At 39.9% G+C, this 23131-nt stretch overlaps 3 protein-coding genes across 5 annotated transcripts; 1 reads left to right on the top strand and 2 right to left on the bottom strand.

The window, feature by feature from the left end:
* Positions 1-2415: 2415 nt before the first annotated feature.
* On the bottom strand, positions 2416-5542 carry tmem169b (transmembrane protein 169b). Of its 3 annotated transcripts, none has more exons than XM_011489692.4 (3): positions 5402-5542; positions 4493-4881; positions 2416-3714 (listed from the first exon to the last, which is right to left on the bottom strand). In XM_011489692.4, the coding sequence occupies exons 2-3, from the start codon at positions 4764-4766 to the stop codon at positions 3080-3082; spliced, it is 909 nt and encodes a 302-aa protein (XP_011487994.1). In that variant the 5' UTR covers positions 4767-4881; positions 5402-5542; the 3' UTR covers positions 2416-3079. The 3 variants fall into 3 exon arrangements, with proteins under 3 accessions (XP_011487994.1, XP_078795798.1, XP_011487995.1); XM_078939672.1 differs by having other exon boundaries at positions 4499-4881; positions 5402-5539; XM_011489693.4 differs by having other exon boundaries at positions 4493-4877; positions 5402-5539.
* Positions 5543-6049: 507 nt separating this feature from the next.
* LOC101169821 (uncharacterized) lies at positions 6050-9462 on the top strand. The gene is made up of 14 exons (XM_004081707.5): positions 6050-6202; positions 6406-6462; positions 6864-6990; positions 7080-7169; positions 7257-7444; positions 7520-7565; positions 7649-7736; positions 7837-7969; positions 8048-8157; positions 8353-8546; positions 8623-8752; positions 8828-8869; positions 8943-8970; positions 9042-9462. Exons 1-14 carry the CDS (start codon positions 6151-6153, stop codon positions 9167-9169), a joined length of 1413 nt encoding a protein of 470 aa, XP_004081755.1. The 5' UTR covers positions 6050-6150; the 3' UTR covers positions 9170-9462.
* On the bottom strand, positions 9274-21621 carry pfkla (phosphofructokinase, liver a). Its single transcript, XM_004081706.5, has 22 exons — positions 21155-21621; positions 20451-20524; positions 20297-20374; positions 19601-19790; positions 19359-19524; positions 18327-18371; positions 18138-18246; positions 17893-17988; positions 17604-17696; positions 15342-15467; positions 15171-15235; positions 15009-15072; positions 14786-14932; positions 14652-14722; positions 14437-14524; positions 14196-14348; positions 13416-13580; positions 13286-13347; positions 10850-10961; positions 10670-10769; positions 10490-10595; positions 9274-10407 (listed from the first exon to the last, which is right to left on the bottom strand). The coding sequence occupies exons 1-22, from the start codon at positions 21237-21239 to the stop codon at positions 10260-10262; spliced, it is 2343 nt and encodes a 780-aa protein (XP_004081754.1). The 5' UTR covers positions 21240-21621; the 3' UTR covers positions 9274-10259.
* Positions 21622-23131: the final 1510 nt, after the last annotated feature.

Here is a 23131-nt window from a genome sequence, read left to right as displayed (position 1 = left end):
CCCATCTCTGAGAAAGAGCGCGCAGATGCCGGGACGGGATGTGTGAGGGAGGAAGCAGAGGGTGGGGTGAGGGGTTGTGGGGACAGCAGGTGAATCGCGCAGGGATTATAAAAACGTAAAACCCGCTGCCTGTCACCCACTGCGGCGTGTGAGTATATGTTTGGCTCCCCGTCTGCATGTGATCAGTCTTTGTCACATCTACAGAACATTCAGACCTACGATCACGTTTAAAGTCTCAACGCCTGAACGAAGCAGAAACTCACCACGTAACTACCACGAGAAATACTCATCATTTATTAGCAACAGAATAACAATGTTATTAAAAAGAATCCACAGACTTATTGTACTTTAAAAATGTTGAAATTAAATCAAATGCACACATTCATTTGTATATTTAGTTTTAAACAAATTGTCGCGGACTGAGTTGGATGGCTGTTGGGCCGCGTTAAAAGTTCTGGAGTTCATTGAACGCGTCAAGCAGAGATCTGATTGGCTCTCAGTTCTGTCGCTCAGCCTGTTGTTAGGTAGTTTGGACCAATAGGGTTCAGCTATGGGCCGAATAAGGGAAATGGGAGGGCTGCAGCGGTAGCAGGGGAATATAAAGTTGGGAGAAGCGCTCTCCTGTCGGCGGGAGAGATTCAGGAGTTGCTGAATTAATTGTACGGCGTTTGTTGCGGTCTGCAGTAACCAGAATAAAGAACTTTAAAAGAGGTTAAGTCTCCGTGCCTCAGTGTGGGGAAGGGACACTACATTATTGTATGGCTCTTTCGAAATTACATTTCAAAATATGTGGCATTTATGGCTCTCTTGGCCAAAAAGGTTCCCGACCCCTGTTCTAGGACCTCCTCATGTGTGTCCCCTCCTGGTTACACACTGCTGTGTAATGGCATTTCATTCTTCACAGTTGTGTTGAAAACTGTCATGAACAGCATATCCAAGCTTATCCAAAAATTCTTCAACTAAGTTGAGGTCAGGATAATTAGCTGGTCTCAAATTATAGAGGTAGTCAGTGGTAAAACCTATGTTAAAGGAGCAAGCGTTGTCACCTTGGGGGGTCCATTGGTTTCAAAACTGTTGATCAACCGTTGAAGTCAGTGGTTGACAAAGACACATCTTGACAACCTATGCATAGACCAGAAATGTCAGATTGTTAGTGGTTCGTAATGACGCTTAAACAGACAGTTTGGCTCATTTAATTAAGCAAAATAATGTTTTGGCTCCTAATTATTCCTGGCAGTAGAGAATTACCTGCCTATTGGTTGGTGACATGCAGGTGCTACTTAACATGGATGTAGCAGCACTGTACAGCTCCCTCTTTTCCAAATCTAAGAACTATTTTATTCCCTCGGAGGTAATTTATTATACCTGGCCCTGCAGGTTTTACAGCCCCGATCCTTTATGCATGTACATGCGCTGTACTTGGCAAATAAAGTGATTCTGATTCTGATTCTACAAGGATTTATCGATGTAGTTTTTTAGGATAAAAATGACACTTGTTGTAGGGCTCATTAACTCTTTCTACTGTACAAATGAGCCTCACTTAGCGTTCCCAAACCAGTCTACACGTCCAGTAGTTATTTGGCATTAGGTGAGATATTTTTGCTCATTTTATTATTTTCTGTGTCTTACGGTGTGAATGACCAAAAATGACCGGCTTGGGTAGTTTAACAAAATAATCTGATGTCTTATATTTTATTTAAAATAAACTAAAGATAAACAGTGCTTTAACTGAGGGATGCATTCTTTCATCATTTATGTTTTATGTAGAAGCATAGCCTTCCTCATCTCTTGTTACCAGTGTTTCTGTGAGGAGAATGCACAGGGAGCCCCATTAGGATGATGGCCACATCCTGATCTCTACTTGTAATCTGATCTTCAGGCCGAAAGCATCAGGATGACATTCACAACAGTGTGCAGGATCCCACATTGTTTTTGTTTTTATCTGTGTTCAATGGATAACTAATTTAGGAAAAAATGGAATGATAATTTTTTCTGTATCACTCCAAACAGTTATTCAAATTCTAAATGTGATTTGATGCATTGCTGCATTTGATGCATCTTTAAATTTTTATCATGTGGTATTTCAACTTTGCATCAGATTGACAAAAAATAAAATTCAATACAGAGTGTAATCTCTTTTCGTAACCCAATAACCCAACATTTTTCACTTGATTAAACATACGTTTTCCTTGGTCCTTGAAATAATTTATGAACATTGAAGTCATTCTTTTGCATCTGATTTTAAATAATTCTTTGCAAATGCCAAAAACAAACTGGCTATAAAAGTAAATGTACAGCTAAGTCTTAATATTGTCAAGAGCTCACGCTACAAGATGTTTTTAGAGCTTCAATTATAGCATAGATAGATCAAGTTTGTGTAGAAAATGAATGACTCTTCAATGAAAGAGCAACAAAGTGATTAGGAACTTTTATTACTAAAACCAACTGAGCTATTTAAGTGGTGATATCATGGGTAAAAACAAGAATGACAAACATTATTCAGTCTTTTTCATATATTTTGCAAAAAATAATAGATTAAATAAAACAGGTTGACGCTGGGAAATCAACTTGTTGGAAGGTCAAATGTTTTCCTTTAGTCAAAGTTGAACTCATAGTGCAAATTTTAACATTAAAACCCTCCAGAATGGACAGGACAAGACAGAGAACATGAATGTTAGGTAGAAATATTTACAGACGAAGTGAAACTTGGTGTAAACTCCCAGCATAGTTTGTATCTGCCTTCTCGGCTCGGCGATGCAAACCAAGGCCAGTTTGAACATTTGGACCTACCATGTCCCTCCTGCTAAAATACAACAATGGTGTGGTCTGTGGGAACAGTTACAAACACAGGAACAGTTCAGGCAGTGTTGAATTCTTTGCAGGAAAACGTAGAGCAGCTTTCAAATACCCTGGTAAACACAATCCTTTGATTATGCACTGCAGTTTTATAAAAGACATTTCATTAAAAAAAAACATTACAAAAAAATTGTTGATTTACTATTTCCAAAGTAAGATTTTTTTTTTACTGACACTTAACTTTTTGTTTGAAAACTAAAAATTTGAGGCCAAAGGGATGTCTTCAAACTGATGACGTCTGGGCATGTTCGCTTGGGGCTTTGCTCTGCAGAGTGCCAGAAACGGTGTCCGAGTCAAGCAACTCCACTACGCTGTACGGCGAACAGTCTTCAAGCCCCAGCTTCCCACAAGCCCAACCACAGAATCCTTTCTCCAGGTCTTTCACCGACTGCCACCACTCGCTGAAGGCCCAGGACACCTGAACCACGGCGGAGTACAGAGCCAGAAACACCGCCACGGGCATGATAAGCATGGGGTAGAAGATGATTAGAAAGGGGCAAATTGTAATCTTGTGCCAGAATGTTCGCTCCTCGTTGTACACCAGGAACACGTTGTACCAGGTAAGAGTGCCGTAGTAGAAAGAGGTAATGAAGGAGAGGACAAAAACAATAGGAGCACAGGAGATGCTCCACAGGACAACATGCGGCCCCCGCCCCACACCCAAAGTACAGTTACGTGTCGACCCTTCCCCTGCCTCACACTCAGCATCAAGGCGCTCCTTTGATTTAGCCAGACCCCTGATCTCCTTTTCTGTTAAAGTGACATGTATGTCCACCACCTGACCCTTTTTTTTCCCTCGGGTGATGGTGCCAGTTAGAGTCACGTAGCGACTGTCTGGGGGAAGGCTCCAGCTTTCTCCTGTCCAGAAATAATAAACAGGAGAAAGTAAGATGAGTGTAGTGTAGTAAGATAGTGTTTTGGATTACATATTGCACATAAATGATCAGAGATTGGTTCTAAAGGGGGGAAAAAAACAACAATAAATATGTTTCTTGCGAACTGTGAACAAATTTGAAACACCTTTCCAAAGAGTCATATCACAAAAAAAACATTGAAAAACTTTTTTGTAAGGACATTCTATATTTTTATTAATATATATTTTAAATTTAAAAATGATTTAAAAAAAATACCATAGCAGGAAGTGGATGCACATTAAGGGAAAATAAATAGATGATGAGGGGTTAACTTTAGTTGGGTTATACTTTACACCATAAAAGTTATTCATAAACATTTTAGTTCTAACTACTTTTAAAAGGGGAAGTTTACAGTGACCCCCCCCCCCCTCCCGTTATCCTGTTTTCAGCTCAGTCGAGGAAAATGAAGACGTACATGCAAACCTCTTGTCTACATGTGGTTGCATCAGAATGGAGCAGAGCAGGAAGCTTATGGCCCGCCAAGTGTATTTTCTGTCACAAATATGCTCTTTTTCAAACCGCATTTTTTTTGTCTGCTCTTGATTCACAACAATTTGAATAAAGAAATCCTCAGAAATGCAGTTTTGAGCTTTATTTTCTTAATATTTCCCTCCATCATCAGAAAAAATGCCACAAGAACTCGTTAAAAACACAATTTTCATTGGAGTGGAGTTTATTCATTATAGATGTGAGCTTTTAAAACAAGACAGTACTGATCTCACCTTCACCTGTGGGAGTGTGGAGAAACTTTGCTCCTTCTTCTGTGCTCCTCTCTGCCCCATCCTCTCCACCTTGTTCCTCCCCTGATGCCCTCTCTATGTCAGAGCGGTACACAATAATTGATTCTGGACGTGGCTCCTTCTTCTTTCTCCTTTTCCTCCTCATGGACGGTGCCACCTCTCCATCATCCACATGGTTCCCTGTTGTGCCAGACCTCAAGGATACCATCTGGGGGCTGCCTTCCCCTTCAGTTAGAGGACCCTCCATCTGTGCCATGCTCTTTTGCAAACCAACAAACTGTTTATAGATTATTTTTATTTTGTTTAAAGTGATATTAACAGGGAAATCGAAAGAAACTGTGTCCACTCATTGTTTTATAAAGAAGAACTAACTGACAGCAGAGCATCAGAGTACACACAAACAGAGGGAAAAAGACAGAAAAACAACTTGATTAGAAAAAAACATGTTGAGATGCAGACATCCTGACCCATTTAAGCAGTCTACTGTAGCTGTTTTTTTTTTGTTTTTTTTTGTTTCAGCATGTGCTGGTACCGAATGATAACATCCAAGTGGCATCTGTGTGAAGACGGAAAATGTCCCGGATGTAACATAGGCAAAGCATCATCACCCAGATTGTTTCAGTGCAAAGAGGAGGGAGGGGGTGGTCTCTTCTATCGGAATAATAGAATCCTGTCTGCTTTACGAGCACCCAAGGTAAAATGTTGAATTAAAGCAGCATTTTACAAAAATTAAAAAGGGCGTATTTTAATTATCCATGGTAAAACAGACAGCAATGCAACCCTTCACACTGATGACCCCCTCCCATTTAAATCCCACCCATGTCCGCTCTTTTGTCTGCAAACGCCAGTCGGCAACAAAACACAACTATATTCCCTCAATTGCAGCCTTACCTTTAATACAATGCCGATAAAACGCGCAGAAAAATCTGGACCAAAGATGAATCAATCACTGGACCCGTTTTGCTGAAATACATCCCAGCGCTGCGCTTTGGACGTTACAGATGCGCGGCGTAAAGACATTTCCGGAATAGCACTAACCACGCCCCTCCTCTAACTTCTGTCCCAGCAGCCCCCACAGCACACCATTAACCGATCGCTGTTAGGGATTAAGAAGTCTCTAAATGCAGATTATATATTGGTAATTTGGTTTACAAATTTACTGTATGTCTCTGCAACAGAACATAATCTATTTTTAAAAAATAATTCAAGTTTTGTTTTTCTCTTGTGGACTAAGGTGCTTTTGCTCAAATTTCAAATACGTCTCTTTTAAAGATTAATATTTTAATTAAATGTTAATTTAAAATTTAATTAAAACATACATATTTTTATTCGTCCTTGATTAACACAAAAATGAAAACAATAAAATAAAAAAGCAAATTCATGGTTGTAGAGAATGTGTGCATATATATTTTTTCTTTAAAGCTAACAGTCATAATGTACGGCGTCTATAAACTGATGGAAATTTAAATTATTATTTTTAATTTATTTTCTTTGTTCATTTAATTTAAATATTTTCTTTTAAAAAACAAAATTATATTTGCATTTTCCAAAATTAAATACATTTACTTTTTTTTTGGCTTCATGTTTATATGATGACGTTGCGGAAAAGTTGAGCAGTTTAGTTTTGCTAACATCCAAAAATGGACGAGCAAATGTCACTCAAAAATATGGACAGCCTGCTTTTTCAATTAGGTAACTGGTTTACATAATTCAAGTCTGTTATCAATTGATTCTGTTTTTCAAAATACAAATTTATATTAATGTCGTAAAGGATCTTAATTTAGTGGTGACATTTTCTGCGTGTATTTTAGTATCGGAGACTTCAAAATAAATGTCGACACTTAAAAATTTTTTTTTTAAACTACAGTACTTGCAACTTCTGACATGTTTTATAGGTCTTCATTCTCGAGAACTTTCTCAACAGAAGAATAACATTAACCAACAAATTCAAGGTATTTATTTATCATATTTATCATATATTAGCATTATGCTAACACAGACAAAAACAGAACGTTGTTATGCTGTTTATCTTTAATTCATACTTACGGGTGATGAGGATCACACTAAGACAAATTAGAATAAAACAACTGTCTGTGGCAGTATCTTTGTACCCCATTTGGCATCTGGTGGTGTTATTCACCATGCCCTTATTTTTTAAGGTTGTATCTTAATTGATCATATCTTTTGATATTAGTTTTTCCTCACATTGCCCGTATGACATAAAGGAGCTTCAACTGTTCTCACTATCAAATCTATATAAACATTCTTAGTCTTAATAAATCACGACACATTTGTGTTTTTATTTCTTCTCACAAATTGATTTCTAGTAAGAGAGTAATTATTGTTGCCATAGTCTACAGAGCTGACATTGCTGAGAGGAAGTCTTATATTGAGACACTGTGTGGAAACCTTAAGAAGCTGGAAGAGGAAGTGAGGGTAAAGCAGGAGACTCTGACCCAGATTAAAGAAAATGCAAAGAGGTATGTAAAACAAAATGCTTAAAGTTATGCCAATCAGTCCCATAGCTACTAGAGATTGTATATTTTTCTGATCATTTATTGAATTCCAGCATAAAAGAAACCTCCAGCTTTCTTCTTCAGCATGAACAGACTCTGAGAGGCGAGCTGGAGAGCAGAAAAAGCAGCTACAACCATGATCTGTGAGTTCATGTTTGTTTAGGTTTGAAGTGTTTTTATTTAACGTTGTGATAAGGAGAGCTAGAACATGTTTATTGTGATCTACAAAGGGAGATTTACGAAGAGAGGATTTCCGAATGCACAAAGACGTTTGAATCCTATGAAGAAGGCTATTTCCAAAATCCTCTGGCTCAAAAGCTCCTCAAGCTGCAGACTGAAAACGGAGAGATTGATTGTAGAATCATGGATGTTGACAATCAAATAACAATGAAAGAAAAAGAGTTGGATTACCTCGCAAGTATGAAATTCCTTACGGCAGTGATTTTACCCCTGGTAAGTCTTCATATTGTAAAGAAATCTTTTGTCTGAGCAGGGCCGCCAGTGAACTCGGTTTCCTCCGAGAAGGAAGGAACAGAGAGGTAAATGGGAAAAATGACTAAGCATATGAATAATAAAACTTGTATCTTGGCTCAAATATATATTTTCGGTTTTGTATTTTCAGCCAGGAGCCAGAACAAGAAACAGCTCAGTCAAAAGATGGCGGGAATTCCTCTGTTGACATTTCATCTCTCTACATTAATCAGAAAACTGTACTCAAAAAAATAATAATTTTGACATTTATGTTCATAAAAAATCTTAAGGTTTGAGAGGTTTTTCATGACCTCAAAGATTTCTTCTGTGTGTGTCTAGAATGGCCAGATAACTCTTGAAGACTCAAATGCTGAAATGATTGACCAGCAGAACAAGGCCCAGAATTCCCCCAGATGCCGTTCTTTTGAAGAGATTCCGGATGATTCCCTTTGGTCCCGTGCACAGATGGATGGTGAGTCAAAAATAACAACTGCAGGTGTTGAAAGCAGATGTATTGATTCTAAAATGATTATTACCCCTTCATCTGCAGATGTCCATGCTACATCAGATTCCATCAGATATAGTTCTCCAAAGTCCATCCAACCTTTGGAGAATGACGGGAACTCTGAGGCACAGGAAGAGGAAGCCCTGCAAGAGGAGGTTTGCTTTCCTTGTGTTGTTCCTTCAAAAGTGTCATTTCCTAACATATGTGAATGTATTTTGCGAGGGTTAGTCTTGTGTATTGAAATTGTGCATGTACTTCTACATTTATAACCTACAAAAAAAAACCCTGTGATGTGTTAGATTTAAACAATAACACATCATTTAATATTTGTTGTTATGAATTTATTTTAGGAGGCTCCTGAACCCGATTCACAAAACGGGATGGAGGGTGATTTGGCAAAAAAAGCAGCTGTGGATGAAGAAGATCTACGGTGTGATGAAGAACATCAGGCCATTTTCCCTCAAGCATCACCTGCAGAATCCAATCTTCAGGCCTTTCCAGAAAATGTCGCACATGTGCCATCTACCCCAACATTTGCATTTCAGTGAGTAATTTGTAAAAACAACAATTTAAATGTCTTTGATTTTTCTTATTAAAAAATATTCTTCATATAACTTTAGCTTCAGCCCAACCAGCTCTCTGTGTCAAGGAGCTGCTGAAACCAAATCTCCAGCCTTCCTGTTCTCTGTGAGCTCCAACCCGAGCACACCAGCCTTCTCCGGTTTTGGATTTGACTCCTCACAGGATGAGGTGATGTCATAAAAAAACAAACTGTCTGCCATCAGCTTGTTCTTCGTTTAAGTAATTATGTTGTCTCTTTTCCAGGATTCCGCTTTTCCTTTTAGTGTCTCTCTGTTCAACGAGAAGGTAGCTCATCATTTTCACTTCCTACTATTCTCTAGCCACAAACAAATAATTGACTAAAATCTGTATTTTCCAGAAAACCCCAGAGGAAAAGGATTCCAGCTGTGAGTATATATATATATATGTGTGTGTGTCATACATGTTACTTGATTCTGACTGCAGTTGTGTTTTTCAGGCCAAAAGTTCCTGTTTGAGCAGCCAGAGCAGAGCGGGGATTTTCCGTTTGCTTTCCCCGACAAGAGCCCTCAACCAGGGAGCAAGGACACCACGGGGAACGACTTCCCATTTTCATTCAACTTTTAGAAACACACGTTTGGGCAATGAATCTGTTTTCTGAAACTAGTGTTTTGTTTTGTTGAACGGCTGTTCTTAAGAGTAAAGTGTTCGGTTTATTTAAAACAGCAGCGTCACAGTTGAATACCATTTATTGAAGATACAAATATTAACTCCAGGCATTAGATTTGTTCATAAATGTTCTAGATTTCTCTCTCGTTAGTACAGTAGTTAACATTTCTTACATTGTAAACCGTCATTGATGATTTGGCATTCTGCAGAAGCGTTGTGTTCAGCATACAATGAATAAAAACCAAAATGTCTTACTGGTCCCTTGAGTCACACAATCACATGACAAACAAATACTCAAACAGTGCTCTCACCATAATAGATCTTATTTAAAGATATTGAAATATCAACCAGGAACCATCTTTGGAAACAAAAAGGCTTCTGATCTCATGTCAGGCTTTGCATCAGGTTTTTTTTCTTTTTGTTCAACATGATTTCTAAAGATAACCCAACCCCTACATTCATCTGTTGCAGTATATTTATTATGTAAAGTATAATCTTTGTTTTATGGCACAGCTGGTTGTCTGTTTATAGCAGCACTTTTGAGTATAGAATAATATGCACCTTTAAAGAAAGAAATATTTTCCCTGAAGTGATACTTTTGATGTATACTTGAATTGCACTTGTTAGGCCTTTAATCCAGCAACACATCAGACGATGGGATGATCCCATCTACTCTCCAGAGCAGCGTGTTTTGATTCAAGAGAAACCAAAGCTGGAATGTTTCTGTTGTGTTGTTTTCCACAGTATATAAATGTAGGGGGCTGTAAACTTTGTACACAATATTAACTCTGAACATATAGAAAGTTTGACAGCAATACTCTCGTGTAAAAGCAGAGAAGCTGGGATTGAGAGATGTGGTTTCAGATCAGCAGGTTTGAGCACCAAAAAGAATCATCTACATGCAAGCAGGAAAAATTGAGTGCAAGGGAGCTAAGAGAGCACACTTTTTAAATATAATATATGGAATCTTCCTCAGTGTCATCTCAAAAATGAGGGATGGACAGATAAGGGAGGGAAATGGATGCAAATGTTGTTTTCTGAAGGAGGCTCAGTATCCAGCGTCGATGCTGATGGAGCGTCGAGTCACGTGCTCGATCTCTCCGGGGACATATTCGCAGAAGTTGGTTTGGTACCTGGCCAGCATTTTTAACAGCGGCCGCAGATTGGCCCACCACTGCACATTGGGCATCCTGTGCCTGAAAGATGGAAGATAATGACAGTTGATGAGGCATTGAGAGGAGAACAAAGAGAGCCCGCTTTTACTTTTACTCCACTCACTCAAAATCCGTCAAAGCCTTTAGCTCAGTCACAGGGATGAAAGAAGCAATCTTCCTGTTGATGCCGAGCACACACGCAGTCTCTGGTGAGTTGGCAAACACTCGGCCTGATGGGAAAGAATGGCGAAATTAGAACTCCCACTGTTTGGCTCGTGTTTCCGTGGGGGAACTGGAGCGTTACCTTGTCTGAAGCACTCAGTCAACCTCTCTGTGATCCACTGGACAGCCTTGACACCCAACTTGGTGCCAAAGTTTCTATCAAAGGGAGATGGTGACCCTCCCTACAGCACAAAGACTGAGTGAGTGTGTCATCCGAGTATTTGCTCAAAGTCAATCTCAAGCTGCTAAAGTGTTAAAGTACCTGCTGCAGGTGTCCCAACACATTGATCCTGCAGTCAAAGACACCCTTCCCCTCTGCTGAATACAGCCGATAAATGAAATCTGTAGAATAGTTTTCATGGCATTTCTCGTTCCTGTCATGGCAGAGAACAAGATCAACAAAGTCAGTCATTCCAAGAAGCTTTTGTACTAAATTAAATCAGCATAAACTCTGAGTGTGTTTAGGCCTCTTTCCTTAGTGACTGCTTTATTTAGGTGACATTTGACTTATTATCCATCAAACGCAACTCAAAAAGACTAAAGAAATGTCTCCTTTCTAAGCAAAAACGTACAAACTGGAGAAATATCTGAAAAATGTATTTAGTAGACGTGGAGTTTTGCATTGAATCAGTCATACTTCTTATCAATATATAAGCTTCTTTAGAAATTGTTTATTATGAATTGAATGAAACTGGTCGTCATTTGATTTACGTCGATAGATAAAGGTTTAAGATGATCCCTTTAAAAAAAAAAAGATCAGAATTAGAACATAGCTTTACGTTCAGTCCCACATGCTGTGTCAATAATGAAGACTCTGAATTGGCATGCGGCCTAAAAAAGTAAAAGGGTCAAAAGGGCACATCAGACTAATAATAGATGCACATATTGACTTAAGAGGTTTCAGAAAAGAGTGAGTCTTTGACCTGTCAGCATTTTTTTTTGGCAATAACCATGGGGCATGTACCGGTAGGCCAAAAGAAGGGGGAACTCTATCAAATATTTTACTAGAAAGTTCCAAAACCACCAGCTGAGCAGTTTAGGCCTCTGCAATTATGATTCTTTACCAAACTCTAGTGGAAAAATGTGACAAAAAGCTTAAAACAGAAAAATAAGAACAGGAAAATTTGTCAGAACACTTGACTTTGATAAACTAAACTAAATTCTACAGAGCATCAGTAAAGAAAGTCATTGGTATGGAAGATTTTTCCATTAACTCATAGTGCAGCACTTAAGTAAAGAAGGCTCTGATATGAGTAAAAGTATGGCACACAGTCCTATAAAAGTAAAGCATAACGCAAATTCACATTCAAGACTCATTACTGAACCACTTCATCAAACAGATGTAGACCACCGTCATTCTAATGCAGTGCTTCTCTAATAGTGGGGCGCGCCCCCAGCGATGCCAGGGGGGGAAGCAGTAGTAGCGGTTTCAGTCACAGGAAATACGGACAATTGTCCCGGGTGACAGTGCTTTGAAAAAAATCTGCGCCTCTATTGGTTTCCTTCTATCTGTTCCATCACAGAGTTTGTAAGCCTAAAACTGTGAACTGCCGTCCCTGCAGCTGCTCCTGTCTCGTGTGACACGCGGCTCACGTGTGTGAGAAGGAAAGGGGAGGGGTAGTGGGCTCAGGCTGCCAGGTGGAACGGCACAGACGGAGCACTGCCTGTTGTGCAATACCAGGATCATGCGCCTTTAGATGACTCAGCTCATTCTAATGTCATTGTTTATGAACTATTGTAGACATTTTGATGACGTGTCTTTATTTTCCATCAATGCATTCTTTGTCTGCCTGTTGTTTAGTTGCTGTCAGTTTTTGACATACAGAGGTAATGCACAGCAGGTAATGCAGGAAAACAGCTGCACTTTATGAGATCATAAATAAATTATCCATCATTTAGAAAAAAAAATCAGCACAATGTTTTTTACCTATTTCTTCAGACTATAAACGTTAAATATATTGGTGCTGCTGTGTTAATGTTTCAGATCAATTTACATTTAATATTATTTATTGACTGAATTATTTTTCTCAGCATCAAATGGTTCAGTTGGCCAAAATGTTTCTAGTTTAAAAAAGGACTGACAGATTTCTTTATTTCAGGCACTTTAAGCTTCTTTTCTGTTTTAGACTAGAGCAGGGTTTCTGTGTGGCAAAATAAATGTAAAATTTGTTAAAAGTTGCAAGATGCAATTTTAGGTATACTTACACAATTTATATAGATACTAACCAAATATATTGTGTGTGCGTGTGTGTGTGTGTGGGGGGGGGGGGGGTTCTAGAGGGGCCCTTGCAAAAAATAATTGAGAAGCACTGTACTAATGTTATGTAGTGGTGTTCTCATAAAACATAGTAATCAAGTTATTTTTGAGTCCAATCTCAAAAGATGATCTAAAAATTAATAAAAAATAATTACGTTAGAGGCTCGTGACAGATCCTGCAAAGGGAGGACAAACTGACCAAGCTAAAAGCTTATTTGGAGCAATCTCAAATATGCAACTACACTTACACAAGAGGCCGTAAACGTGCAACCAGCAACTGTCGTTGTCTGAATGCATCCTTTACATCTTTGAGTTGGATCTATTGTTATAATGTAATAACCCCCTGATACTTTGACAAGTTAAAATATTAGATATTTCTCTGAAGAAGGGCCTAAAAGTAATTTTACTCAAGATAAATGGAGGAAAAAAGGACAGACATACCTCAATACCAGACCGCGCTGGATGTCCTTCTTCATCTTCTCAGCTAAATGCTCCACATTGGCCTGTCATAATGACACGTCAACTTGCAGACAACAAAAACTTATTCCTAAATTCGGTAAAACAGTCTCACCTTGAGGTCATGGATGTTAAATTGCTCTTCAAATATGTAGGCAGCATCAGCACCGACAGCTATGCCAGTAGAGGTTGCCAGATAACCGCAGTATCCCCCCATTGTTTCCACCACAAAAACACGCCGCTTGGTCCCAGAGGCAGACTGCTTGATTTTATCACATCCCTAAAAAAATGGATCTTCTTTAGTTTTACAAAATTCCTTGATTAGCATTTTAAAAGGCAAAACACCAATTAGATACAAGTTGGTTTAAAAGATCATCTACTTGATAAGGAAAGAATACTAAAGATATCCCGTAGTCTGGATGAACTAAACTCTGTTTCATTCAAAGACCCACTCTGATCAACTTCTGATCTACTGTAAAAGCGTTGAGTGGTCTTTTAATGATGATTATGCCATTTTTAGCCTAAATCAGAAAAACCTGCGTTTTCACCTCTGAGCTGTGGGTGGGGCTGTTGGCTGGAGCAACCCCGCCCCCTTTCCCCTCCCTGTTGCTGAGAGCTTGTGGCCCACCAGGCATATAGTCTACATCATAAATAAGCTCTTTTTTTAAACAGCATTTACTGTCTGCTCCTTATTCACAACGATTTGAATAAAGTAATGCGATTTTAAGCTTAATTTACTTGATACATGCCCTCCATCATCAGAAAATAAACACCTAAAACACAGTTTTCATCAGAGTTGGTCTTGAAATGTTAACAATCAAACCCAAATAATAGAGTTTAAAGACTACACTTGACTTCTTTTTGCTGAGTCATCATTGGTACTGAAGCGATGTACCTCCATGGCTGCATTGACGGCGGTGTCCGCCCCCAGGCTGAAATCGGTCCCGGGGACGTTGTTGCTGATGGTAGCAGGGACAACACACATGGGGATGCAGAGCTCATCGTAATGGCTGCGGGCGTCGTACAGTTGCTGCACACCTTCAAACCCCTGTAAAAAAAATGGCAAAGTTACACAAAGTCCCAAACACTGAAACTAAAACAATGATTTTTTTGTGTTTGTTCGACAACTATTTCACCTCGAAGCCTCCGATTACAAGCAGGGCGGAGATGTTGAACTTAGCGATGTTCTCCACAATTTTCTCCATGTCGGTCTCAGGCAGGGTCCTAGAAGAAGAATGCAAACAAAAGTCACTATAAAGAATTTTTTTATTCACCTCATAAATTTTGACGCATACAGTCGGGTAGGAAAGCAAATTAGGAGGAAAGAAATCTGTCTAGTCAGGTTATTCACCGTTTGGTTCCCAGCAGTGAGCCCCCCTGGCCGGTCCATCCAGCCACATTGCGCCATTTCATCTCAAAAATCTGCAGATGGACACGCAGGAGGTCAGTTTCACAAAAACCTTTTTTTAGTTATCCTATATTCACCTCTCCATTGGCGAGCCCTTGAAAGCCGTCGTGGACGCCGTAGACCTTGTGTCCGTGAGCGAGTGCCAACCTCACGGCAGACCTCACTGCCGCATTCATCCCTGCAGCCGGAGCGCCGACATTCAAGACGGCCAGAGAGAAGTTGCTCTGAGAGAGATTAGATTTCATTTTAAATTCCAGCCCGTATTCCGGGGGTAAAAGTGTGTGGATGAGCGCGACTAACCTCAGACAGAGCCGGCTTCTGGAAGGCAAGGAGCTTGTAGATGTTCCAGTTGTTTTCAAAACTCCTGCAGAGACAGAATTTAGCATGAATCTCTTACCCTAACAGCAAAAGTTTTCGCATTTTTAATACAACATAACATTTCTTGTGAATCTGAGCCCTTACCCTCCACGCAGTTTAACCGCCTCATCAAACCTCTTTTCATTCATGGCCTTCTGCACCAGCTTAGTCTGCACAGACATGTGTGACAACAAAATCAATGATTAAGCCACCATCTGTAGTTTTCATTTGGTTTTTGCCTATAGATCAATACCAGATGAGGAGAGACTTGCTCACCATCTCCACACACTCCATCAGAGGCAGACGGACCGCGTGGTTTCCTGACAGGCCAATGACACAGGCCGGGGTATCAGGAGTGGCCTCCATCAGGGCAATAACAGCTTCTACCCCCAGTTTACTGCTCTAAAAAAATACATTTTACATAAAAAAGAAAGGAATGACAATATTTAATGATATCTTGATGGCTGTGGAGGGGTTTGGTTTACTCGGTCATCATGAAGGCTGTTTATTACTCAAGTTAGGGCCATAAACAAGTTTGTCTAAACAAACACTGAAATCCACTTCAAGCAGTTCATTGAGATGATTTAATTTCAGTTTGAATTTATTTGAGTTTCCTGTTGAAGTGTGTAAACTTTATACACTAAAGTCATGAGTGTGAGACCGCATGAGCTCTCTTTTTATTGGAGATTGAAGTGCCTTTGGGGACAGCAGAAGTGATATCCATGTCATTTGTCAGCCACACCAAAACCATTTGGACAGGGAAAACCTTTTCTTTTTTTAATCAGAGAGATGGAGGAAGTCTCTGTTAAACTGGATCAACCTTTAGAGGACACCGATTGCAGCCTCAGAAACCACTCATGTAGGCATTTCTGAACAGCTGCCTTTGCATTTGTTCACGTGTCCCTAAATATCCATATGATGACCCGAGGGGTCAAAAAATGTGACCTCGCCACCAGCAGTCTACGAACCAATTCCTCCTCTCAGTCACTAAGATCGGAGCAGGTAGTCTTAGACAGAGACAACTGTTTCTGCTTTTTATATCAACCCCAAACCTAATCTTGACACTGGGTGAGTGCTAAATAAGACTTTGCATTAGGTCAGCCCTTTCTATAGGTACAAGGATGATAATGTATCCTCATGAATGCTGCCTTCTCTGTTCTCTTGGCGGTGTCTTTCTCACTCTTCCTTCTTGGTCAGTGTCCATGAATTCCCTCTTCTCATCCTCATTCTCATTGTTGACTCTCAGGCTGAACACAGTTGGGTTTACTTTCAGTTTATATCTCTTCCTGTGCATTTACACACTTTCCTCAACTTATGAACCAGACCCGCATTCATTGCCTGCCCCTGCAACAGCTTACATGTGACCCTATGACGATCAATGTTGACCTTCCTAACTGTGTAACACTGCAGATTACTTCCTAATGTTATTTCAAAGCTACTCCTTACGTTACAACATTACTGCCTCAGAACTGTCATGTTACAGGACTTTTGTGATACTTTTAAATTACTTTTTATTTAATACCTGCAGAAGTAGAACATCTGTGGATGATATGGTTTAAAGACTCACTCATAAAAAGAAGTGGTGCTTTTACATCAGACTTTGGAATTAAAGTCCTACTCCGATCATCCTTTGATCTATTTTCAAAGTGTTCTCAGTGGTTCTTTAATTATGATATTGCCGTTTTTAAACTAAATCCATTAGTAGAACATAGTTTCTGTAGAGCGACATTAGTTCATTAGAGATTGACTTCTGAGTTCCGGGCAGGACTGTTGGCGTGCAGCAACCCCGCCCCCTCTTCCCCTCTTCGTTGCAGAGCGGAACATGAAGCTTGTGGCCCGCCCTGGCGCATTTTCTCTGTCACAGATACAATCTTTTTCAAACTTTTTTTTCCCGTCTGGTCCTAATTCAAAATGATTTGAATAAAGAAATACTCTGAAAGGCAATTTTAAGCTTAGTTTTCTTAATATGTGTCTTCCATCATCAGAAAAATGTCACAAAAACAAATCTTTAATAATGACTAATAATAATATTGTTAATTTTAACAAAGTAAAAGCACAGAAAGAATTATTGGAGGACCAGCGCTCAGATTCTGTGTCTAAATAAAGGCTATACTAAAGAAATAGTGATAAACAAACAGACATCAAATGGAGAACCTGATGTCTGTTCCTCAGAAAGGCAAACAATAAACACTACCTTATAAAAGCCGGGTAAAATTATCACTCTTTTCTTAATTCAATTTAAATTTATTTCTTTATTTTAATATTTTAGATTGAAGTAAAAAAAAAAGCTTCAAGTGACCAAACAAGCAGAAAAAATGTAAAAGTAAATGGAGCATTTTGGTATTTGTTCTGTCCACATGGTTTTGCTGCTTTCAATTATATAGATTTTACTCTGGAATTGTGTTGCTACACCCAAATAAATAAACATGTGAAAAATTACTCGAAGTTCATTAGTAATACAGTACTTGATGTTTCATTTTTACAGCTAAAAAGTAATCTGTTACTTTTGTTAGTCTGGTACTGATGCAGCAGGCTTACCAGTATCCTGTCAAAAGCTGAAGGAGTTCCTCCTCGCTGGACGTGGCCGAGTACAGTTACTCTGGTGTCATAACCCATCCTCTTTGTGACCAGCTTTAAACACAGGTATGAAGCTGTGAGTCATTTAAAAATCACCCTGAAGCTGATATACACATCTCCTTTGATCTAGTTTAGAGTTAACCTCAAACAGGAAGTAACTGTTCTCTCGAGATGTCTCAAAAATCTTTGGATTTACAGTAATCACTCAGACATTTAGAAATGTAAACTACCATGAGAATACAAAACTCACATCTTTGATGTAGCTTGAAGAGATGGGCTTTCCATTTACGTCAGTGGCTCCCTCTGCAAGTATTACAATGTTGAGTCTTGACCCCTTTGTGCGGCTCTGCAAGTCAAGACATTTCCTTTAAAAGTTTGGTTAGACAAAGAGTCACAATAAATATTCTGCAGTTGATCTAAGACTTAGGTTTCTGGGGGGAAAAAATACAAAAATAAATGTCTAATAATGAACTTGTGATGATTTGAATTCCCTACCCGCTCTAGTCGAGCACACATCCTGTCCTCCCAGCCCTCCAGGGGAGGAGACTCAGGTATGAAGAGCCAGTCTGCTCCAGAAGCCAATGCCGACACCAACGCCAGATACCTGAACAGCACAGAGTTGGGAGTAGCATCGATTTCTGCCTTTACAAGTAGAACTTAATAAACAAATAGAAACCTACTCACCCACAGTGTCGGCCCATGACTTCAAGAACAAAAGTGCGCTGGTGGCTGCATGATTATAGAAATAGTTATCCGGTCAATACAAACGCAGCAGTCTGCACCCCATCTTTTCCCTCCCCAATATCTGATCACACCTTTGCCTCAAAAGCTTTTCGTGTTTAGAAAGACAAAACAAGAACGTTTTCAAAAGTCTTGACAAGGCAACAAAAAAGGGAGTACACACTTTCCAAAGAGCAAGTCTGAGCACGACGAGACAAATACCTCCAAGTTGAGAAAAAAGACTCGCAATGATTTAGCACAGAACAAAAATGCACCAGGAAATGATTTTAATTAATTAAAACTGCATTTCTTATTTGTTTTGGATGTTTTTTATAGACCCACTCCAATGAAAGTTGTTTTTTGGTGTTTTTAACATATTCTGTTCGCATTTTCTCTTATGTATTAACAGAGTTATGCTTAAATTTCCTGGATACCTCCTTGAGGAGGTGTTCCGGGCATGTCCCACTGACTCAGGACACGCTGGAGAGACTACATTTCCGCTCCATTCTGATGCATCCACTAGCAGACAAATGCATCCATCAACGTCTTGGTTTTCCTCGTCTGAACTGGCATCGAGCTCAAAACTGTACAGCTGGATATCTCTGATATTGCTCGCCATTTTTAATACACCGGTAATGTTAGTTTGGGGGGGCTGTAAGCTAGCGGGAGAGCGTACAAACAGACGGATGATGGGAAATTAGGGTGGGCTTACTCTGCCCCAACAGACCCGCCCGCAACTCAGAGGGGAATTTTAAATGAACTCCTGCCGCTCAATAAAAACTATGTCCTTGAAAACGACACGTTTTGAATTTAGGCTAAAAACGACATTATCGGAATTAAAAGACCACTGGGAACACTTTTACTATCAATCAAAGGTGGTCAGAGCGGCACTCTAACACCAAATTATTGCGTTTTGATGTAGAAGCACCAGGTCTTTTTATGACAGCTGGGGTTCTTAAGTGCTGTGGTTTATCTGTGGACGGATCGCACTCTGACCTATTAGCGGTGGTCATGATCGCATCGATTATCTCCATAATGCGATGCAGCGCAGAGTCGGCCCCAATGGTCATGTCGGTGCCGCAGAAGTCGTTGTCTATGGAGCCCACCAGCCCCACGATGTTCAGGTGGTTGTGCTTCTCTGCCAAGACGTCCGTTATCCTTCCTGCAGAAGCACACAACACGTCACACTCAGCAACGTGCGACACACCTCGAGACTAACACCTGTGCCAACGGCCCACCTTTCTTCACAAGCTCATCCAGCAGACCGCGCCACTCGTTGCGGAAGATGTTGGCTCCGGTGAGGCTGCCGTCGCCTCCGCACACGCACAGGTTGGTGATGCCTTTCTTCACGAGGTTAAAGGCAGCGGCGAGCCGTCCCTCGCGGGTTGTGAAGGCCTTACAGCGGGCGCTACCTATAATGGTCCCACCCTGCACAAACGGGTCAATAAGTCAGAATATTGGTTTTGGTCGAGGAAACTTTTAAAATATTTACATTTTATGAAAAGTACATTTCCTGCACTGCAAAAACTAATTTTTTAGAGTAAGAATAATATATAAAAGTATAATAAAGTATACGCCATTTACCCTTTTTTTCTGTCTGGCAAGAAAAATCTAATTAAGAAAGTTTTTCAAAAGCAAATTAATCTCAGTTTGAGAAAACATGCCTTGGTGACTAAATTTTTAACATAATAATTCTCTGTAAGGCTGTTTTTCCTACCCCCCCACTGGTAGTTTTTTGTTTTGCTTATTTAAAGAAAATCTGCAAATGGGGTAAGAAAGTTTTGCTTTTTTTTCTAAGGGGTCTGTGCACATTTTCATCCGTGGATGGATAACTCATATACTGAAATTGCAATGTACCAGGAATCCTGACATGAATGGGTTGGTCTGTTGGGGCAGACGCCACACGTCTACAGTAGTTGTAATTATTTGCCTACCAGCTGGATGATGTTGGTCACGCTATGCCAGTGTGCTAATTTGATGTTATCGCCCCCATCAACCAGGCCTTGGTATCCCTGGAAGGAAATTCAGTAAACATGGTTGAGTTTTACATCCAAACCCACCAGATGTGACTTGTCTTCACTTGTTTACCTCGTAGATGAGATACACTTTGGCCCCCACATAAATGCCCATTCTGGTCACAGCCCGGACCGCGGCGTTCATCCCTGGGTCAACAGAGCGCCACAGAGAATTTTACTCAACTCCATCTCTTGGTTTGCACAAAATCAGCTCGATTGGGAGCAAAACGCCATCTGAATGTTTCATCTTCAATGCAAAGTGGGCATCTGACACGAAAAACAGCAAGCCACCGGCAGGGGAAAAGCACTCACAAGTATTGCACAATGCAATTGTTCAGATTCTGTTGCAAAATCAGTGAAATATTTGTCCCCCCCAAAAAACTAAAGGAAGTTTTGCTTTTCTCTTCAGCAGCTACCTCTTATAATGTGATTTGAAAAGTTTAGCTGGGGTCTGAAACTTTTAATATTTAACTAAATGAGTTTTCGGCATATTATTTTGGTTAAAATACTCTGATTTGCACAGAAGGTCTCGTTTATCTACATACTTCACTCCAATTACTGGCAGGCCGTCCCTGACCTTTGACCCTATATTGACCATAAACCCGAGATTAATGACCCGCCTTACTCTGCTGACAGCACGAGTGCAAAGTTAGCCTCTGCACGCGCGCGCACACATGTAGAAATCCCGTGCACGCTGATGTGACCGTGAGGAATGACCATACACACGCGCAGGAACCTGAACGCCACAAACAACCGTCTTGGTTAGTTTAAGGTCACCTTGTGCATCTCCACCGCTAGTCAGCACTGCCATGGCCCGACCAGCCCCCATCATCTTCAGCTTCTCCAGATCCATCGTCGACATTTTGACCTGTTTACCTTAGAGACCAAGACAAACGACTGGGGGAAAACGAGGGCCAATAAGCACAGAAAAGCTGGATATTCCTGCTGTTTTCCGTGGCGCTTCCTCGTTGGCAGCAGGTTCAAGCCCCCGTGAATCTGTGGACTCCCACCGAAACACCTCTGCACCGCCTGACTCCGCCCTGTCAAACAAAGGAGTAGACGAGGGGTGTTTGGTTTCTCTACCCGCACCTCCCGGTGACCCTGTCTTTGTAATCCTCAAGGCTTTCAGAACTAACCCCGCCTACTCGCCGAATCCCGGATAGTGTAAATATGGTTCCAACCGAGGCAAGGTTCAGCTGCACGTACTGCATGGATTACTCTCACTAGTGTACGCCCGCTTGTGTGCTCTTTCTCAATGACATTTGTAGCATTTGGCGTTTAAAACTTAAATAATTATTCGTTTCATTCATATTAAAACCCAACAAACCAACAAATTTGAGTTTTCCCAACAAAATGAATCACGGTTAACATTCATAAACATGCAGGACCAATAAACAGCGAGCATTTATGAGGATTTGATCCTAAAAATTGGGAAAAAGTCACAACCAGAATGAGCCACAGTACAGTTATGACCCCTACATGTAAATATAGAATTTTATTAGGTCATCCGGGATTTGAGGCTCCTTCGTACAACCACTGGAGCTGCAATACAATCATCCTCCACCAGATTTGGAGAGAAAACAAAAAAAAAAATAATTTCCAAAAATCAAAGGGGAAACGAAAGGACATTAGTAGCCAGAAGAATAAAAATGTATATTTAAAATGTCTGCAAATATTTGAAAACAAACAAAAAAAAGAAATAGTTGATTTGTGAAATTTTTAAGACAGGGGTTGCAACTCACCTTAGAAAACTTATAATATACCCATTAGTTAAATAATTGAAAATAAATCTTCAAAATAAATTAAAAATATAGTTTTTTTTCTTTAAAAAACTATGTTATGCTGCTTCAAAAAAAACTGTCACAACTGTACAAGACCGAAAACAATAAATCCAAAAAACCTTTAATCAATTTTCTATCCAGACAAACTAAAAGGAAAAAAAGACAAATTTTGTATACATTTGAAAGTGCCTAGAGTATCACTTTTCACATTAAATTTATTAGGGGTTTACATTTTTTCTTCTTTTTAAGTGTGGTTTTTGTGACTTCGACTATTGTTTTATCCAGAGTCCCAGCTTTTTGTGGGGTTTGGATTTTAGACACTGGCACTCTTTTGAACAGTTTCTAATGCACTTGTAACATGACCCATTTTGCCCCTTGACTGCTTGACTGACAGTCCTTTTAGTTTTGCATACATGTCTCTAAGGACCCGTCGTCCAACAGTCATAGGTCTTTCAATAATCCCACTTCTCCTCTTGAGCGTAGTAACTAATGAGCCATTAGTTTTGTTCTCATTAAATGTGTCTCTGTGCATATAGATAGAAGTTCTGAGCTTTCCTCAGGTAATGTGGTTTATACATGGTTCTTAAATAACTATTTTTTCCTTTATTAGAATGTAAAAAAAGTTGTACTTCCTCAGCCCCCCCACCCCCACCCCCCCCCCCCCTTCAGTGTCTTGACAGAATTGTTCTTGGACCTCTTATTTGATATTCTGTGAGATACTGCTTTTGTGACCCGCCGATAGGCTGACTTTGATTTTCTTTGTGTCAGACGGAACCAGAAATACAATAGTGGCAATATTCACAACAAGAGACTGACTCCCTCCATTCTGTAGTAAGATCTACCAACAATTAACAATTCTGGTCCATTCAGGCCTTTCAGGTTTTGATTGAACCAGGTTTGTACTGTTTATATTATTTAAATTACATGAATATTCTGGTTTTAAGGTATGAACAGTATAACAACTTTTAAAAAG

This window comes from Oryzias latipes, chromosome 21 (genome assembly GCF_053564925.1).
Source record: "Oryzias latipes strain Hd-rR chromosome 21, Olatipes_Hd-rR_3.1".
Taxonomy (NCBI): Eukaryota; Metazoa; Chordata; class Actinopteri; order Beloniformes; family Adrianichthyidae; genus Oryzias; species Oryzias latipes.
The sequence above is the reverse complement of the archived record's forward strand: the minus strand, read 5'-3'. Positions and strand labels throughout refer to the sequence as shown.

Bases quoted from the DNA above. Each gene is read 5' to 3' on its own strand.
- pfkla (XM_004081706.5), bottom strand. From the start codon at position 21,239: ATGTCGACGATGGATCTGGAGAAGCTGAAGATGATGGGGGCTGGTCGG. The intron at 14,933-15,008 runs GTTAGTCGCGCT...AATCTCTCTCAG, and splicing joins AGAAGCCGGCTCTGTCTGAG to AGCAACTTCTCTCTGGCCGT. The intron at 14,723-14,785 runs GTGAATATAGGA...GTCCATCTGCAG, and splicing joins AAGGGCTCGCCAATGGAGAG to ATTTTTGAGATGAAATGGCG.
- LOC101169821 (XM_004081707.5), top strand. From the start codon at position 6,151: ATGGACGAGCAAATGTCACTCAAAAATATGGACAGCCTGCTTTTTCAA. The intron at 6,463-6,863 runs GTATTTATTTAT...TTGTTGCCATAG, and splicing joins CATTAACCAACAAATTCAAG to TCTACAGAGCTGACATTGCT. The intron at 8,971-9,041 runs GTGAGTATATAT...TGTGTTTTTCAG, and splicing joins AGAGGAAAAGGATTCCAGCT to GCCAAAAGTTCCTGTTTGAG.
- tmem169b (XM_011489692.4), bottom strand. From the start codon at position 4,766: ATGGCACAGATGGAGGGTCCTCTAACTGAAGGGGAAGGCAGCCCCCAG. The intron at 3,715-4,492 runs GTGAGATCAGTA...ATTTCTGGACAG, and splicing joins CCACACTCCCACAGGTGAAG to GAGAAAGCTGGAGCCTTCCC.